Source organism: Lactuca sativa, chromosome 5 (assembly GCF_002870075.4).
Source record: "Lactuca sativa cultivar Salinas chromosome 5, Lsat_Salinas_v11, whole genome shotgun sequence".
NCBI classification, from domain to species: Eukaryota; Viridiplantae; Streptophyta; class Magnoliopsida; order Asterales; family Asteraceae; genus Lactuca; species Lactuca sativa.
In genome coordinates, this window is record NC_056627.2 from 317,662,795 (window position 1) to 317,683,055 (window position 20,261).

Genomic DNA, 20,261 nt, shown 5'->3' on the forward strand with positions numbered 1-20,261 from the left:
CAGCCTTGGTAAGAAAAGTGACCTCATTGCTTTCATCCTTAGATTTATGGGTAAACTGGATCTAATACTAGCTTGATGCTATAAAATTAGCTTAGGATCCTATTAACAGAAAGAGTCAGTGAGCTCATGATATATGTCCTTTTTTTCACTGAATAAACAGGTAAGTTGTTGCAATACTTAGTCAAACAAGCATGAAGGAAGGGACTATTATTAATCATTCATCTAAGGTGGTCGATTTGGACCACTATGTTATTTTAACATCAAAAGTAGTGAACAAAAGGACATATACGTATGGCTTATATAAATCTTTTAAGGAATTCTAATCTGAAGTAGGATCTTATAGGCTACATAAGTTTTTTATAACTATTTTTGATAACGAAGATGAAAATAGTATTTAAGTCTTTTTTACAAATGAAAGATCAGAAGTTCGGTTGAGTCTAAGTCTCATTACAATGCATGACAAAGAGAGTGTATAACCATTATGTTATGTTTTGTGTGGTGTAATAAATGATGCCAAATAGTCCCTTAAAATTAAGAATTAAATGAGACATGTTACAAATGATTGTTTATTCGAGAGCCGTTATAAATTGAGATTATTAATTGTTTTTTTATGTGATATAATATGGATAAAAATGAAATTATAGAGTATCACAAGCAACATGATTCGTGAATTTTGTTGATATAAAGGGTATAGTGGAGGGCAAGTTCTCATTGAAAGAAAAGGTATGACCACAATAATTGAAAACCATTCCTAAAACCTCACAGCTAAATGTCAACACTACTACTGCCAAACTTTTTCAACTTTCTGTGTAAATTACCATAAAACCCATGTGCATCTGCTTCACCAATGACAGATTGTTGTCTTTAGCTTTTGATTGGCCAATTAAATACTTTTATTTCAGCACAAGACCCCACAAGCACATACCACCCAATCATATCTAACCACCTCACATTAATTAAACCCCCTCCTTTTGGTATTATATATCTCCCAATTCACATCTCTCCCCCCCTTTCAATCAAGTACAGTTTTCTTGCTGACAAACTTGGATTCACTTCTTTAAGCTCACTCACTCCAATTCTCCCTACTCCTATAATTCTCTCCTTTTTCTCGTTTCATTATAAGGTATTCTTCAAACCTTTTTATTTCACGTGGCGCATCACTTAAATGCTTGTTTATCAAATTTAAATCTTGTTTCGAGAATGGATGAAATTGTGTCTCGATCTTCGTATTTCATGGGTTCGACGATGTTCTTCGAGGATACGGAAAAGACGAAATGGACCCCGGAAGAGAATAAACGGTTTGAAGATGCATTAGCTCTGTTCGATAAAGAAACCCCCGACAGGTGGCAGAATGTGGCGCGTTTGATTCCGGGGAAAAGTGTGAGTGATGTGATGCATCAGTATAGGAAATTGGAAGAAGATATTAGTGAGATTGAAGCAGGGTTGTTGGTTGTGCCTGGGTATAGTTGTAGTGATGCTAATGCTATGACACTTGAATGGGTGGTGGATAATCACCCTCAGTTTTATAGTCATGGAGGAAAGAGAAGTAGGCTTCCTGATCAGGAAAAGAAAAAAGGAATTCCGTGGACAGAAGAAGAACACAGGTAAACTTATAATATTATCTTAAACTTGATTTTCTTTTAGGCCCTATTTGTTATGTTAGGCATGGTAGTATTATTGTATTGTGTGTTGTGTACATTGAACTGTGTTTGCTGTTCATTGGACTGGGGCTGAGTCGATAGGACAGACACTGTAACTTTTTATACCACCCCAAGATGGTAGGGACACAGATTCACTCTTGAGCTATCGTTTATGCAAAAGACGTGAATACCCTTGTCATTGAAAATAGCCTTAGAAAGCTTTTCGAGTGGTGTGTCGTGTAATAAATGCAATATTAAGGAAGGTAGTATTCCAAAAATGCAGAAGATTGCTATGTCCGTGTTAAAACTAAATAATCTAAGATTATGTGTGATAAATGAAGGTTTAATTATGAGTCACTACTGAATGATTTGATATCTAAAAGGATTAGATACAAGAAATAGGGACATACTTTCATTGATTAGTTTAGTGTAGCATCCTACTTTCATTTGTTATTTATACATTGAAAAATCTACCTGATTATAATTATTTCATCAATTTTCACTGTTATAGTTAGGTACCTTTTTTAAAATACAATGATTTAATAAGAAAAAAAAATTGAAAATACAATGTTGCACAAGAAAAAAAAATGAAAGTAGTTAGCTACAATACACAACTAAGTTTATTATAGCATCCTATTTTAATTTCTTCCTGTTACGAGATTATAAAATGAAAATTCTACCCAGTTATAGCAATGTCATCCAAATACAAATCAATTTTCAATGTACAATGTCTTAATAAGAAAAATATTGAAAGTACAATGCTGATATTTCAATGTACAATACCTTAATAAGAAAAAAAAAACAATGTTTTATTTAAACTACCAGAAAAGTTCTCTGATTCAGTTTAATTAAAATTTTCATTTCAGACAATTTCTTTTGGGGTTGAAAAAGTATGGTAAAGGGGATTGGAGAAATATCTCACGCAATTTTGTGACAACAAGAACACCCACCCAAGTTGCTAGTCATGCTCAAAAGTACTTCATTCGCCAGCTGTCAGGAGGAAAAGATAAAAGAAGGTCAAGCATTCACGACATCACCACAGTGCACCTTAACGACCCCACAAAGTTACCGGAAAGTGACACATGTCCAAAACCAGGTGAATGCACCACCATGGTAACACCACCACCAAAACCTCACCTCCACCACCACCCCACCACAAACCACCATATGGAAAAAGCATTGTACCAATGGAGCCACCCTAATGGTGGTGGTATAATGATGGCACCACTTCACGGAAGCTCATCTTATGGGCCTCAATATGGACACTTGGGTACGGTTTTTCAAGGGAACTATTAAACTTGCGTGAGATTTTATTAATTATGGGTTTTAACATTGTTGGAAAAATGGGCATTAGCATCCGATTATTTGTTGCTAATTTGTCGATAATTTGTAATTTGTCGATAATTCGTCTGATGCCAGATTTTCTAGCAGTGTAAGTAACTACGAGAGTTTATTAAAGTTTGTAGGATGAAAACGTGATTACAATGATCCACTTAGGTTGTAGTTCTTTGATTATGTGTTTTAGTTGGTAGAACCTGTTCATTATTTATCTATTGATTAGAAAAAAATATTTGTTGAGCAGAATACTAAAAAAATTAATTGTATTCTCAAAATGTGGTATGTCATTATTGCTCTAGTGGTAAGGAGGTAAAAAAAAATGGATTAGACTGATATAATTGGATAGATTTATCGAAGTATAATGTTGCAATAGCGAAATAAAAAAAAGCGGGTCACTTTTTTTTCTGGATTTAGTGCTTCTAAGTTTGTTGATTCGAAACTTTTCTGTGGTTAAGCTCATAAATATATTATATATCGGTAATGAACTAACATGTGTCAAGAAAATGATTGAAATCGAGGTTTAGTTATATGACCTGTTTTAAAGAATCTTAAGTCTTATATAAAATGGCAAGTATAGTTTAACAGAGTATATATTCCTAAAAGTACTTCCCAACCAAAGAATATTCTTCTTTACAAAGTGAAATGTGGCACTAACATCCAAAATAACAAGTAATTAGGCTACCTAATAATAATAGTAAAGTATTAATACCTAACTAGACATAACCTAAAACCCATCACTATTTTTTAATCATACAAAAGTTCATAATTTCAGTTTTTTAATACGCTACTTGTATACCCGATTTACAGATTATGCACGTTTTATCTTTCACATATGCACAATGGAAATAAAAAAAATATATGTGAAAGGTGAAAAATCTTGGTGTAATTATGGTGTTTGACTAGTTCCCTTTCAAGTTGTCTACTTTGATGTGCATCGTTAATAGCTAGTTGGGTGGTCCTACAATCACCATCTCCACCACCGCTCCTATAACTGTCGCAAAAAGCCATAGTGCCCACCTATGTTACTTGCACCTATCGGTTTTTGGTCCTATCCACTAATTAAAAAATTCAAAGCAGCATAACCAATGTGAGAATGTTTTCTTATTCTTTTAGTTAAATGACACCTTTCTTTGTCACAAACAGTCCCTCAAGTTGTAGAGAAATAACATTTTCATCACTTTGTTCAAATTTCATATCATCATATACCTATTATAGGCTATAACAACTTGCACTTTTGAGTGTCCAACTTACTTCCTTTAAATAGTATAACTATTCACATAAAGGCATGAGGGATATGTGAAAAGAGTAAGTACACTGCATGGAGTTGAAATTATTAGTGCATCCTTTCAAATGGTTTGCTTGTCTTTTCCATAAGAAGAACTTTCAAAAAGATGTATAAGAATGCCAAATCTCAGTGGTAGCATAAAGGAAACCTAAATTATTAAAAAAATATATATATAATAATAATAATTTTTAATATACCAATTAACAATTTGAAGACTGGAATCTGAAGGCAAAGGCTCCACTATTAAAGATATCTTTTCTTTTAGAATCTTTACCCATCCTTTGGGGACCAATAGTTGAGACCATTTTGTGCTTTACACAACTTGCTCACAAGTCACAAAGAAATGCACAAACAAATTACACATAGACATGCACAAATTCTGTTGGCTTAAACTGTATCAAGAACTAGCAAGATCTACAACTAATAACAACTACAAAATGTGTCTTATTTGCATAAATGGTAAAGGGTTGGAATAGCTAGTAAGAGTGTGGGGATTTCAATTGAGATATGAAGACCAAAGTTTCCATTGAAGTCCATAAATCGTATAATCGCAGCACCAAATTAAGACAACTTGTATATTGCTCATATCAGTAATAGCTTTAATAGTTTAATTGAATTGCAAAGCTTGACCGATAATCGCATCAACAGCTGCTGTTCGAGCCTTAGGGTTTGAGAATTTCAATTAATTTCGTGAAATTGTAAAGACGGGAGTGAGAAATCAACAAGGAGGGTCGAAATAGGGGTTTGAGCATGATTGTAGGAAAAGGGAAACTGTCGATGAATCGGCAGGAGTGGCAAAGCAGATTCAAGAGTGCATGCATGCATATTTGGAAAGATATAGTGAAGAGAAAAATTGGTGCTGTACGTTGTAATCAACCGGTTTTCAATCAGAATGAAGGTTGCAGAAATAAAAATTTCATGATTATTATATCGAACAATGTTATATCTGCAATGTAACATAATAAATGATTCTACACGCAGAGTCGTTCCAGACTTTGTGTTAGGTTATCAGGTATAAATCCCCTAAGGAGTTCGGTGGTTGACCTGGAGCTGGGGATGGGCACACAGGAGCTACCTGGACTTGGTAAGCCTCACCAAGTCAGTCCAAGGACCATAATTTTCTGCAAAATGGGTCGGCTCAATAGCCGGTCCTGTTCAAAAGTTCACTTTTACGTCCAAGAACCCGGAACCGGACCTTGGACCTAGACCTAGACCTAGTAAGCCTTAACATGTCGACTTACCAAGTCCGGTCCAAGTTCCACCAATTTCTGTAAAACCAGTTCGGTCCAAGAGTCAGTTTGGTCTGATATGGTCTAAATGTTCGCCCCTACACCACATCCAGCTGTTGGGGTAGATCAAATGGACAAACAATGTCCTTCTCTCTTCATGTTCTTTAGCTGAGGAAGCTTGGGGATGTTCGGAGACATCATGACTCTAGTGTTTTGATGGTGTACCGTTAGCGGTGTCAAAAAAATCCGAACTCGATTAACCAGACTCGACCCTAACCCGAATAATGCATTTAGGGTCAGGTTTAATATGATCAAAATTTTTAATCGGGTTATTCAGATTAACCAGACAAACCTGAATTATAGTTAGGATCGGGTTTAGAGTTGATTTTTTTATAAAAAAAAAATTGTGTTTCAGGTTAACCCGATTAACCCGAATAAAGATATACTACAACATTTACGTATTTCATTCTAACTCAATTTTTTTTAAAATTTTTGTACTGTATGTGACCTAAAAAGGAGGAAAGTAATATGTAGTGGTAGAGATGAGCATTTGGACCGGGGAACCGGTACCAGAACTGGAACCGAAACCGGATAGAACCGATCGGGACGGGTCCAGGACGATATTCTTGTAGATTTTTTGAACCGGGAACCGGTAGAACCGGCAAAAACCGAAATTGTATGTTGCTATTTCTTGAGTATCGGTTCCAACATTGAAGACACGACAAGAATCGGTAGAATCGACGGTCCGGTTGTTCTTATTTGGCCGACTTCAATTCTCGGGCCGGGTCCGGTTCTGGCCGGTTCCAACCAGGTCGGTTCCTTTGCTCATCCCTATGTAATGAAATTATAAAATTAAATATTGCTTTGTATGATTGGAAAAAAAAATTCCTAAACTCAAAATATAGGAGCCTCAAATCAAGTGCATAATGCTTTATATTTGTTAAAAAAAAGAACAATAAACCATATCTATTCAAAGTCATTTGGATTTACCACTTAATAATTTAAGTTTTTGAAGATAAACCTATTATAAATATGGCACAACATTTCCATCTTATATTGTAAGTCAATTAAACCGATTAACACGACCTTATAAACCCGAAACCCGAATAACCCGTGCCTTAGTAGGGTCGGGTTTTTGGTGAAATATTTTTTATAAAAAAACCCGACTAACCTGACCCGCTTAATCTAAAACCCGATCGGGTTGACCCGATTAACAACCCTAATTTGGTGGTTGACTGGAGCTCGGACACTCTTAGGCCCTGAGGATTTCAACTCAACCCTACATGTTTATTTAAATTGGTTTATATTTCTAACCAAACTCAAGCCAACCTTTCATATAAATTGGTTGTCACTAAGTTGACATGTTTATATAATTTCCAACACAACCTATTAAAAAAATGGTTAAATCTAGATTAACCCATTTAAAAAATTAACTAAATTAATCAAATAATATTAAAATGTTTAATTCTGAAGTGATTTAGAGAGTGACTTAGCGTTGACGATGACAAGAAAAAGATGAGAATTATGTTTGCATTTTTAAAAATATAAATAATAATGTAACATTATAATTTATAAACTAATACTTAGATTAGTACATGATAAAATTTTAAGTAATTATTAAATAAAATTTATCTATTAAAGTTAAATAGATTTGCGGGTTGATAATATTTACCCAACCCAACCTATTAGCGTGATTGACACGGTGATGGGATGTCAAGTCCACCAAGCAAATTACACCCTTTGTTTGCAAATAAAACGTAATATACTGGTAAAAAATGGGTATCGATCCTCGGGGAAATGATTGTATTCAATCACCAATGCAATCCAATAGAACTAGTGTAAATAAACTAACTAACTACAACTAAACTAAAGGGGGGGGGGGTGTTGTGATTGCTTGAAAACTAAAAGACTTGAATAACTAAAAAGCTTGCAACTAAGCCAAATGGTGAGATGCTAAAATATTGGAGAGAATTGGTTAACCAAGGCAATTTAACACAATGAAAATTTGTGCGTTTATCATTAGGATTCAATATGAAGATTATCATTAATCCTAAATTGATTATAGAAATCATGAAGCATGATATGCCAAGATTCCTCATAGGTAGTATGGAGGTTGGGGAAGCCCACAACACAACTTCTTAATCAAAATCAAGGATTCAATTGAAGCAATTGAACCCAAGAGGTTGATTAGTCTTAAGAATGAAGGAATCCCTAATTCCTAGAGGATGTCAATATTGCTTACATATCCATAAAAGAGTTATGATTCATAAGCTAGAGATTATTACTACCATCATAAAGCCCTTATTCTAAGTAAATTCAATGTTAAACCAAATAAATAAATCAACAATTGCTCATTCAAGTACCAAACTCATGATCAAAGTATTAAACAAGCATAAGAAATATGAACTAGAATCATAAACATAAGATAAATGACAATTAAGCATGAATCCTTCAAAAACCCACAAATATCCAAGGGTTTTAGCCAAAGTTAACCAAAATAGAGAAATTAGCCACTCATAGCAACAAAATAACAATCACAAAAGTATAATTGCATCAAGAAACTACCAATTACTTAGAAAGATGAGAAAAATGAGTATCAAGCACCAAAATCGCCTCTAATGGTCTCCAATGTTGGAAAATCGAAGTATCTTTGAAAGATCTAACCCCCAAGGTAAATGGTGAACAAAATGACCAAAATGCCCAAAAGTGTGCAGTTGCGCGGGTACTTGCGCAAGTGTTGCGCGACTAAGACTTCACCTTCGCAAGTGTTGCGGGAATGCTATTGGTCCATTTTTCTCCACTACCCAAGATTCCCTTGGTCTACTCCATGCCTCATATGATTCAAATTTAGCTAATCATCTTCAAGCTTTAAATATGGATAGGCCATGCCCAACATAAGAATCCATGACCCATCTTCAAAAGCCCACTTCATCCAAATCTTCAACTTTTTAAGCCCAAATTTCCTTTGATGGGTCCGTAAAGCCCAATAATGTATCGAAAAGCCCACCAAGCCCAACTCCAGTTAAACCGCAACCGCAATGAGCTCCAAAACCCTGCAAAAATATCTTATGCAAAATAGAAAGTACCCGACACGATCCATGATAAAGAAAATAAAGAATATACAATGCAATACTAATAAAAAGAGCTAAAAATACTAAAATAAACTAATAAAAATAAGGAAATAAAATAAGTTATCACACAGAGCTTTTGAAAGTGTTTGGGAGTTTCAAAGTTTTAGCTTTTGACAAGACGTTTTAGTTTAAACAAAAAACTTCGTTTGACAGTATAAACGTTTAGCTTTTAGTTTAAAAAATATGCTCAAAATTTAAAAGTTACTTCATGTAACGTTTAACAAAACACTACTGAGATTATGTAGCGTTTGACAAAACGCTACTGAGATTTTCAAATTAATTTCCATAATTGCCCTTAAAAAATAATTATATATCTATTTTTTAAACAATTGTCATTTTATGTAATTTAACATATTTTAAAAGTTTCCAACTATTTTTGTAGAATTTTGTTTGCCTCAATCGGTTTGAAAATATCAGAGATTGTTTTCAGCTCATGATTAAGCACAAATTCATCCTTTTCATAAATTTAATTAGATTTCATATAAGAGAAAGTAATGGATGATTTTTCATGGGGACCATCTTGATTCAAACTGTTAATTAACATCATAGTTACATCTTTTGTAACATAAATTGCCATTTATTATTAACAAAAAGAAATTAAAGAGATGTAATATACTTTTTTTTGAAAACTTTTATCTCATCAATGTCATTGTTGATGATGAACTTTGATACATCATAGTATGTACTAACATATCGACGATCTATAAAAAATATAAAAAAATAAGTAAATAATCATTGCAATATAAAACAGAAATAAAAAACATTATACATTGCCAGACATTAATCTTTGCAAATTGAAGGATTATGACGTGCGGAGAATGTTTGGATGGTTTTGGATGTAATCCAAGAATGTGTAACAATAATCTCTCCATAGGTTAACATCCAATTGAGAACCACTAACAAAAAAGATAGGAATTAAAAATTACAAATAATAAATTTTTTTCTTATTGCAATAAAAATAGTTAATATACTCAATAATTATAGTTTATAAAAAACAAACTTGACATCTTGGATTTGTAGTCTCATCTTATGTCTTTTTCTATCTTCATTTCGAGCATCAATTTCACAAATTGTGACCACCAAACCAATAAAACATCTATATATAAGCATAAATTTCCAAAAAACAGATGAAATTAGTTATTATTTTAAGGTTAGAAAAAAATAAGTTATTTAAAATATATAAATTGTTAGGTAAATAGAAAATGCTAACCCAATGAAATATTTTCTGGAACCGTGTCGGCGATAATTGGTTGATAGTCAATAAAAGCAAACCCATTAACTTATCCCAAAAAATCGAGACACAGAGTGATAGTAATCTCGCGATTGAAGGAGAGTTTTTGCATTTGATCAGTTAGCTGAAATTTATCTTCATCAATCTTTGCTAAATTTGGATCTTTGATGAAAAAAACTTCCCCTTCTTTTAGAACTTTTCTAAACTTGTAAATGTAAGCATGGGGGAAATAACCTTGGATCTTATTACCCTAAATTATGATGTATATTAACATCAACATTCAAGTTTTGTAATTAAAAAGATAAATAAAAATATAATTATGTAAATAATTTAAAACCATATATGTAGTAAACCTGTACGTCTATTAGAATAACTTGAATGGTGAAAATTATGTCTTTCTTATAGTAACATTCCATTGTCCATAATCTTACAACACGAACCTTCATAGTGAACATGTCCTTCAAGATATCAAGATCACGTATGAGAGTAAAATCAGCAGCAACCATGAATCTATAAAATATAATAATATTATAAATACATGACAAATAAAATATATCTGGAGGTGCTGGCATCTTCAATGGAACATATGAACTCCTTGTGAGACAAATCATCCATATATATACATGCATCCCAAAACTCAGAACTCGATCAAAACATGATAAAAAATTTCATAAAATTATACAAATGCTAGTTTTTGGTTATTATTGTAATATTATATATCTTCATTAATTCACATAAATAAATTATAATCATGAGCATCTAAATTAACAAAACTTAAAGATAAATTCTGGAAACCACATCAAAACTTAGATCATGAAAGTGTATGGTGTAGAAAGGATGTGCGTGTACATGTGTGGAGTGGATACTTGTCACTTGTAACTTTAATATTTTTTATGTTAGAAAACATATTTATAGATTTATGTCATAAATCTATAATCAGATAACTAAACCAGTTGCTAATTAGTAATATATGTTGTAAGTAATCGGAGATCTTAATCATTTGATAATTTATAGAGTAAACCATTAGACGCTAATTGCGAAAATACATCCCCTAGATAAGATTTAATTTAAGCTATGTTTATTTTATGTATAATACTCTTTTAGTACGATTATATAAAATGAATTTTAACCCTTTGAATAATTTGAAGAGAGCATTGTTTAATAGCATTGAACAATACATGTTAACTGAAACATATGTGATGAATATTAAAAAAAAATTAATGGCATAATCTAACCTCTATGATTATCGATTCAGAAAAAAAGGAGGATGAAACTCAAGAATTTAATGAGAAATAGCAACGTAGTTTAAAGTTTTTATTAATTGAATAGGCGTTTAAAAGGTATAAACAATAGGTAACTTGATGGATTGAAATGTATAAATATTAAACAAAAGTAGTGTCATAATTTGACCTCTATGATTATCGTTTCAGAAAAAAAAGGATGATGGAAGTGAGGAGTTATGTATATTAACCTGATTGATTGAAACGTATGAATGTAGATGCAGAGATGCGGAAGAATTATACTTTGAAAGCTTTGAAGACACCAGTGAAGAAAACATTTTTGTCGATTGATATTTACACGTATTTATAGGTATAATTTATATGTATAATTATAAAGTAATCGCCCATTCTTTACTAATTTTTAGGGATATCAGATATGTATATCTCTATAATCTTTATATCTCTATATCTCTATATCTCTATAATTATAAACTCAATGTTTATAATTATAAACTAAATGTTTTGAATGCACGTAAATTCTGGAGTATTAAAACTAATTTGTTGATTTCTTGGAGTTGATAAGATAATTTCAAGATTTAAAGCAAATAATGAGCGGGAAAAGAAGCCAAATCGTATTTGTGGTAGTGAATCTTGGAATTAAAGAGGTTTAAGATGGAGAAATTGGAATATCAATAGCTGGTTTTTAAAGATATGATATCTGTATTTTCTATATTTAAATGCATGTAAATTTGTAACATTAAAACTGATTTACTGAATTTTAGGACCTGATTTATGAAATTAAATCGTATTGTGGTATTAATACGATGAATTCTAGAAGTTTATTAGGGAGACACGTGGCAGGTATAGAATGTGACACATGGCAGTTTTAGATTAAACTTATTTATTTATTAAAATGGGATATATATATATATATATATATATATATATATATATATATATATATATATATATATAATTTACCCATCTTCCAATTTCTATAAAAAAATTGTTTAAAATTTTTATATATTTTGCCTCTGAACTTTTATAAATTTTTATTCACTTCTTTCTAATTAATATGGTTACTTTTTTTAGTTTTCTCCTTAAATTTATTTTGCATATATATATATATATATATATATATATATATATATATATATATATATATATATATATATATATATATATATATATATATATATATATATATATATATAGGATTAGGTTAATGTGAGACAACCTAATTTTGTGAGACCGTGAGACGCATTTTTTTTATTATTTTTATTTTTTTAGTTAATTCAAATTCCAAAAATAATATTGAAAAAAATAATTTTTGGATTTTTCCATTTATTTAGCATTTTAAAATTATTTTTTAGAATATGTACAGTGTAATATTCTATTAGAATATTTCACGTATTTTTCAAAAAAAAATGGAATTTATTTTTATTTAATTTTATTTATTTTTATTTTTTTAGTTAATTCAAGTTCCGAAAATAATATTTAAAAGAAGAATTTTTAGATTCTTCCATTTATTCTGCATTTTAAAATTATTTTTTAGAATATGTCAGTGTAATATTCTATTAGAATATTTCACGTATTTTAAAAAAAAAAACGGAATTTTTTTTATATTTTTTTATTTTTTTTAGTTAATTCAAGTTCCGAAAATAATATTTAAAAAAAGAATTTTTGGATTTTTCCATTTAATTTGCATTTTAAAATTATTTTTAGATTTGGTCTCACGGTCTCACAAAATTAGAATGGTCTCAAATGAACATGAACATATATATATATATATATATATATATATATATATATATATATATATATATATATATATATATATATATATATATATATATATATATATATAGGGTTAGGTTCATTTGAGACCACCTATATTTTGTGAGACCGTGAGACGCATTTTTTTATTATTTTTTTTTTAATTTTTTTAGTTAATTTAATTTCCGAAAATAATATTTAAAAAAAGAATTTTTGGAGTTTTCCATTTATTTTGCATTTTAAATTTATTTTTTAGAATATGTACAGTGTAATGTTCTATTAGAATATTTCACGTATTTTTCAAAAAAAATGGAATTTATTTTTATTTATTTTAGTTAATTCAAATTCCGAAAATAATATTTAAAAAAATAATTTTTGGATTTTTCCATTTATTTAGCATTTTAAAATTATTTTTTAGAATATGTACAGTGTAATATTCTATTAGAATATTTCACGTATTTTTCAAAAAAAATGGAATTTATTTTTATTTTATTTTATTTTATTTTATTTTTATTTCTTTTAGTTAATTCAAGTTCTGAAAATAATATTTAAAAAAAGAATTTTTAGATTTTTCCATTTATTCTGCATTTCAAAACTAATTTTTAGAATATGTCAGTATAATATTCTATTAGAATATTTCACGTATTTAAAAAAAACGGAACTTTTTTTTTAAAATTTTTTATATATTTTTTAATTTTTTTAGTTAATTCAAGTTCCAAAAATAATATTTAAAAAAAGAATTTTTGGATTTTTCCATTTATTTTGCATTTTAAAATTATTTTTAGATTTGATCTCACGGTCTCACAAAATTAGAATGGTTTCAAATGAACCTGAACCTATATATAAACCTTGTATGTAGGTGTGAAAGAAGACTGTCATGAATTGACTTATAGATTGTCTAAGTGTTTAGACATAGCAAAAGTTTGTTGCATGATATGTGCATAGTTGGCTATATATTTCTATTAGAATTTTATTATTTTCTAGCTAATTTATTGCAATTTATGGACAAAAGGTACTTAATTGTGTTTAAACTGTATTTCCAGTCTAAAAGATGAGCTCGGAAGCAGGAAATGCGATTGGAAACTCGAGAATTGAAGAAAGAGGAAAAAAGAAGAAAAGAGTCAAAATCCTAAAGGACTCGACGAGTTGCATCAACTACTCGACGAGTTCCCACGAATGTTCGCAAAGCATAACACAAAGTCCTAGCCATATACGGATTCCTAAAAGGGACTCGGCGAGTCGGTTATCTACTCGGCGAGTAGCCCCTGTTTTCTGAAGACTATAAATAGAAGCCAAATTGCCGAATTAAAACCTCTCTCTGGAACCCTTGGGGATTACTCTGCGATTAAGGTGCTGTTGGAGCTTTGGAGTTCGTGAAGACAACCCTATACTTCAATTTTAAGGAGATTAAAGGCAAATTTAGTATACTCTCTACTTTATCTTTTATTTGAACCATGTTTGAGTTATTAGACATTGTTTGTGAGCTACTATCTGCTGTGATTATGTGCTAAACTTTTGTTCTTCTGTTTAGGGTAGATAAATTTACAATTATGGATTGATTTATGGTTGGATTAATTGTTTATTGGTGAATTATGTTTTATTGAGCTTGTTAAAGAACCTTATGCATTAACCACAACTATTTTCTGTTAATTAGCAAGTAATAAAGCTGCATGAACATCTCTTAATTGCTTATCTCATATTATTTGTGTGAAAACATTGTTATGTGCCTAGGAATAGCGAATGTGAAACTAGGATTAACTAGAAAATGGGTAAATTATTGTGTGATCTTGTGTGATAAACCATCAATAAGAGGTTAATTGAATTATTAATTTGATTAACTAATTACAAGTCTTATTTAACCCGAATAAATAAACTAGGAAATTCATTAGTTTAATCACTTGATCACTGCTTAAATTAGTTAGTTTTCTAAGGATTGGTAATAGTGAATGTCAACCTAATCACTTTAATCGGTAACCAATAACAATTAATCCATTGCACTTGCCATAAAATTAACCATAGGAGTAAATGAATCGAACCTAAACAGAAGTCTTCTTATCATTGAATTTAGTTGGTATTTACTTGCTTTAGTTGTTAGTTATTTAATTAGGATATTACTTAGTTGTGTAAGTTTCTAGTCTTGCAAAACTAGAGAAAACCCTTACTTTTATTACTTGTTTTAGTTAATTCTAGTTATTAGTTTAATTACCGTTCCTTGTGTTCGATACCCTGCTTATTCAACTCTACCACTAATTGACAGGTCCACTGCCTTTGTGTGTCTAAATTATATCTTAAAAGTAGGACTAAAACTAATGCATTTATTTACACACCACTACAACGTTCATGAGTGCTCTTGAAATAAGATTTAAGTATTGGATTAAACACGCGCTCAGTTGAGTCACTTCATGGAATTAATCACGAGTGATTGTGAGACGATAATATCATATAGTCTTTAGACCTATATATATGGTTTATTGTTTGCGAGTTGGTTGTGCATTGATAATGCGTAAACTCATCAGTAACTTGATGTTATAAAACACATTGTTGTGTATGATTTGATGAGTAAAAATTAAATGCATATAAGTCGAAGTTTATCTGTTCCTTTTATCCTACGAGGGTAAAAGCGATATCTTGGGCCCCTCGATGATTTGATTTGACTTATGTGTCGGGTCCGGTCAGGACTGAATTGATGTGTTCAATTAAGTTTTATGTTAGACGAATTAGAGATCGAGAAACAAACTGCTGGACAATAAGTATGACTATGTTCTATGTAATTGTCCACACAATATCTTGAGAACGGAGGACTATACGATCCCTTATCTAAAGGACATGTCAAAGTTCGACAACGACTTATGAGAGCTACGATTGCTAATCGAATTTTGAAGTCGTACTTGCATCTATAGTTATTAGACTTATCCAAGTGAGAGACTATTGGATTAGGTGTCTAAGCCCATAACTATATATGGTATGTACTTGACCCGGTTGTAGCATGGTGCTTTTGGGTTGCCTTCACCAGAGCAACTTGACTGGATGAATTATAGAGAAAGAGGTTATTATGGTATATTAATATATTATATGAAAAATATATTAAAAGAGAAATCATATTGGTTAATTAATATTGGTCAAGAATTAATTAAGAAATTAATTTTGTGATCAAAAGATATTAATTAAACCTAGGGGACTGATATTGTAATTATTGGATAGTTGCAAAGTAGGTTGAGGAAACCCTAATGATAGGGTGGACGAATATGGTTTATTAATATATTATATGAAAAATATATTAAAAGAGAAATCATATTGGTTAATTAATATTGGTCAAGAATTAATTAAGAAATAATTTTGTGATCAAAAGATATTAATTAAACCTAAGGGACTGATATTGTAATTATTGGATAGTTGCAAAGTAGGCTGAGGAAACCCTAATGATAGGGTGGACGAATTCTTATGGATAAGGCCTTAAGAATTCATCCAAGGTAGGGATTCCAGAAGGATCTTATGGGTTACTTAGAGCGTAAGCAGCCAGATAAGTGCTTGACTGAAACGCTAACTCATCACCTATATAAAGGGACTCTATGCATCATATTTTCGGCTACACCCTAACCCTAGAAGTATTGCTAGAGCCGAAAATCACCTTCCTCCTATCTCTATTACATTCTTCCAATTTCCTTGGTGTTTGTGATCAATTAGAGGTATTACATTTATGATACTAAGCTCTCAAGTCAAGGATCTTCAAGCTTCAATTGAAAGGTAATCTTCTAAACTTGTATTGGTTATTAATTTTGATTTTTGTATGCTAGATCTAGGGTTTATAAGGTTTGGATGATTTGCATGTACAATTAGAGAAACCTAGATCCAAAGCTTTAGGGTTTGCATGTGCACCATAGGATTGATGTAATGCTCAAAACCCATCAGTAAAGATGCCTCGGATAGCATACAATGGGCCTTGCTCAATAATGGTGCGATTCATCCGTTCAGCTACACTGTTTTGTTGTGGCGTATGAGGAACGGTGTAGTGACGAACAATACCTTCGGCTTTGCAAAATGATTCATACTCTTTTGAACAAAATTCCATCCCATTATCATTCCTTAACTTTTTAATTTTCTTCCCAGTTTGGTTTTCGATCATAATCTTCCATTCTTTAAAGGCAGAAAATGCGTCAGACTTGTTTTTTCAGAAAATAAGGTCATACCTTTCGAGAGTAGTCATCTATTATCGTCAACATATAACTCACACCGCCAAGAGATTTGTGTTGGGAAGGACCCCACAAATCAAAATATACGTAATCTAAAATGCCTTTGGTGGTGTACTTGCCGGTATTGAACTTTACCCGCTTAGATTTACTGAAAGCGCAATGTTCGAAAAATTCCAACTTGCCTTTATTAAGACCAAAAAGTAAACCCCGTTTATTTAATTCAGACAATCCAAGTTCACTCATACGGCCAAGTCGATAATGCCATATTCTAACTGCATCGGTTTCTGAAGATGTGGACAAAACTGGACTAAAATTGGAAGTAGTTTCGGGATTCACTAAAGAATCGTGTTTGTGATCGATTTTGGAATTTGTTAGATCCTTTGGGGCTGATTTGTCATGAGAATCAGGTAGATGATTATTGGGAGATACGGGAGTAGCGGAAGCAGTGATAGTTGTACCTCAAACATAGTACAATCCATTGGATTTCCGCAAATCAGCTTTAATAACAACTAAAGATCCTTTTGAGATCTTTTGCATATTATCCCCACCTGTAAATTTGAAATTTTTGTTGTCGAAGACACTAAGTGATATAAGGTTTCTTTTCATCTTCGGGATGTAATGAACATCGGTCAATGTACGAGTAGTACCATCAAACATCTTGTTACGAACGAAGCCAATTCCTTCAATTTTACATTGTGAATTGCCAAAACCAAGAACGGACCCAACATTGAGAATTGGTTCAAAAGTGGAAAACCAATATTTATGTTGGCACATGTCATATGTGCAAGCCGATTAAAGAATCCATTCATTATGAATGTCGGTAACCCTTGCGATAACCGCAAGAACTTCACCATTAGAATTGTTGTTGTCACGCGCATAATTTGCCGATTTGTCTTCATCTTTCTTTTCCCCTTTCTTTTTTATTTATTTTTCAACTTGTAACACTTTGAAATAGCATGACCATCTTTGTCACAATACCTGTAATTTTTGTCTTTGCCTTTTCATTGACCTTGATTTGGAATGCCATTTCTTTCCACGAAAGCTCATATTTGTAGAATGACCCCCGAATCGATAACCCTTCGGCTTGTGAACTACTTGCCCCGTTTGAAGATACTATCTCTTTCATGTTTTCTTTTGAATACAAAGCTTCATAAACTTCATGTAAAGTAAGGGTGTCGTGACTATAAAGAATTGTATCTCTTATGTTTGAGTAGGAGCTCAGAAGAGAGCACAAAAGAATCAAACCAAGGTCTTCTTCGTCATACTTAATTCCCAAAGTCGCTAAATCGGATACGATCTATTTAAAATCAAAGATGTGGTTAGGTAAATTACCTCCCTCTTGAAGCTTTTGTAGAAAAAGCTTTTGCTTTAAATGCATTTTACTCGTGAGATCTTTTGACATGCATATTGACTCGAGCTTTAACCAAATGGCAGCGGCAGTTTTTTCATTGAGTAGCCATTATGAATAATCAATTGAAACAATTATTGTTTAATTGCTTAAGAAAAAGAAAGAAATAAAAAAATGTGGTATAAGGCTAAAGTAATAATGATATGGGCTAATTATATTAGAATAATCAATTTTGGCTAGTAGATTGGGCTTAGGCAATGACGCATATAGGATTAAATTAGTTTCAAAAGAACAACGAATATAAGAATATATGGTTTCTAAGAAACAATTATGTAGGTAAAATTAGGTTTTAGAATAAAAAATGTGTGGGTTGTATAACCTGTTTAACAGAAGGGCGTCCACACCTGGTAATTGATCCAAGGACGAAATCGATGAATATAGGCTTTCAAGAATGTTGACGAAGTGATTGGTTCAAAATGACTCAATGATAGAAGAAAACCGCAAAAACGACATGTAATGATCTTACTCGCTCTGATACCACTTGTTGTAATCTAAACATAAACATGAACGAATCACCGATAGAAGAAAACCGCAGAAATGACATGTAATGATCTTAATCGCTCTGATACCACTTGTTATAATCTAAACATAAACATGAACGGAATTGAACATCGGGTTTATAGTGGAAAACCCAAAAACAGGAAAAAAAACACTTTGGAAGAACACTATATAATTCTCAATGTTGAAAAAGGTTACAAAGGTGTAGAACGAGTATGAAAAGGATAATCTAGAAAGATGATCTGATATCCTATATATAGGACTAACTAAAATGAATCCTAATCTAACTCTTTTACTTAATGGGCAAGGAAACAAAACAACTCAACTATTATAGTTGTCAAATTCTTGGGCACTAAGTTGAAAACTGTTCGGAGCATATCCAACACAAGCATCGCCGGAAATAGCTCGGACTAACTCAAGGCTCAAACCAAAGCATATCAAGTCAACAAGGACCGTCTCTCTCTCTCTCTCTCTCTCTCTCTCTCTCTCTCTCTCTCTCTCTCTCTCTCTCTCTGTGTGTGTGTGAAGATGTACAGTAGTAAGATGGTGTTCATGGTGACATGGGGTGTAAACAAAACATGTCGGATAGCCTATGGGTTATAAATGTAAATTAACTAGAAGATATATTTACATTTTTACCATTAATTTGTTATAAACACTATCAATATAAATGTTTTTTTTGGGGAAATTGAGTAATCTAACAACTTTTTAATGTGTATTTCAAAAAATAACCCTATTTTTTTTTGGTAAAATAACCACTTTGTCTAGAATGTGTTATTCCGGACAAAAAAAAAACATTTTTTTTACTAATCCAGATTCCAGACTAAAATTTCGGATTTTGGAAAAAAAAAATCTCCGGAATTTCAAGAACAGTTCCGGAATTTTAAGAAAAAATTTCATTTTTTACTTAAGTTTAATAAGAAGTTAAAATAACATATTAATGTGAACTATATACGATATTAGTGTATGGAATTCAACATTTTATTGAGAAAGAATGACATTAAACATTTTGAAATGTAGCATTTGAAATCTCAAACAAAATAAAAAATTCTTTGAAATTAAAAAAAAAAACCACTCTTGAATATGAACAATATAATTAGATATTACGGAGAACATAATTATTTTTCAGAAACTAAAAATATGGTTATTTCCTTTAAAAACCTCATTTATAAGGGTTAGTTTACTCAATATTTTCTATTATGTATTTGTTATTTTTTCCATGATATGCAGATTAAGTATTTGCATTTGATTTTAACTGCTTTTGTGGCTTGTTGTATTGATTTGATTATTCATTTTTTTTACAAATAAATGAAAA

At 31.3% G+C, this 20,261-nt stretch overlaps 1 protein-coding gene across 1 annotated transcript; it reads left to right on the forward strand.

Annotated features, from left to right (window-relative positions):
- The first annotated feature begins 989 nt into the window (after nt 1-989).
- Nucleotides 990-3,132, forward strand: LOC111884869 (transcription factor DIVARICATA). The gene is made up of 2 exons (XM_023881164.3): nt 990-1,604; nt 2,507-3,132. The coding sequence occupies exons 1-2, from the start codon at nt 1,201-1,203 to the stop codon at nt 2,934-2,936; spliced, it is 834 nt and encodes a 277-aa protein (XP_023736932.1). The 5' UTR covers nt 990-1,200; the 3' UTR covers nt 2,937-3,132.
- The last annotated feature ends 17,129 nt before the right edge of the window (nt 3,133-20,261 follow it).

What these genes read in the sequence shown, in the direction of transcription:
- LOC111884869 (XM_023881164.3), top strand. Translation starts at nt 1,201, where the DNA reads ATGGATGAAATTGTGTCTCGATCTTCGTATTTCATGGGTTCGACGATG. An exon ending in TGGACAGAAGAAGAACACAG is followed by an intron (nt 1,605 to 2,506) that starts GTAAACTTATAA and finishes TTTTCATTTCAG; the next exon opens with ACAATTTCTTTTGGGGTTGA.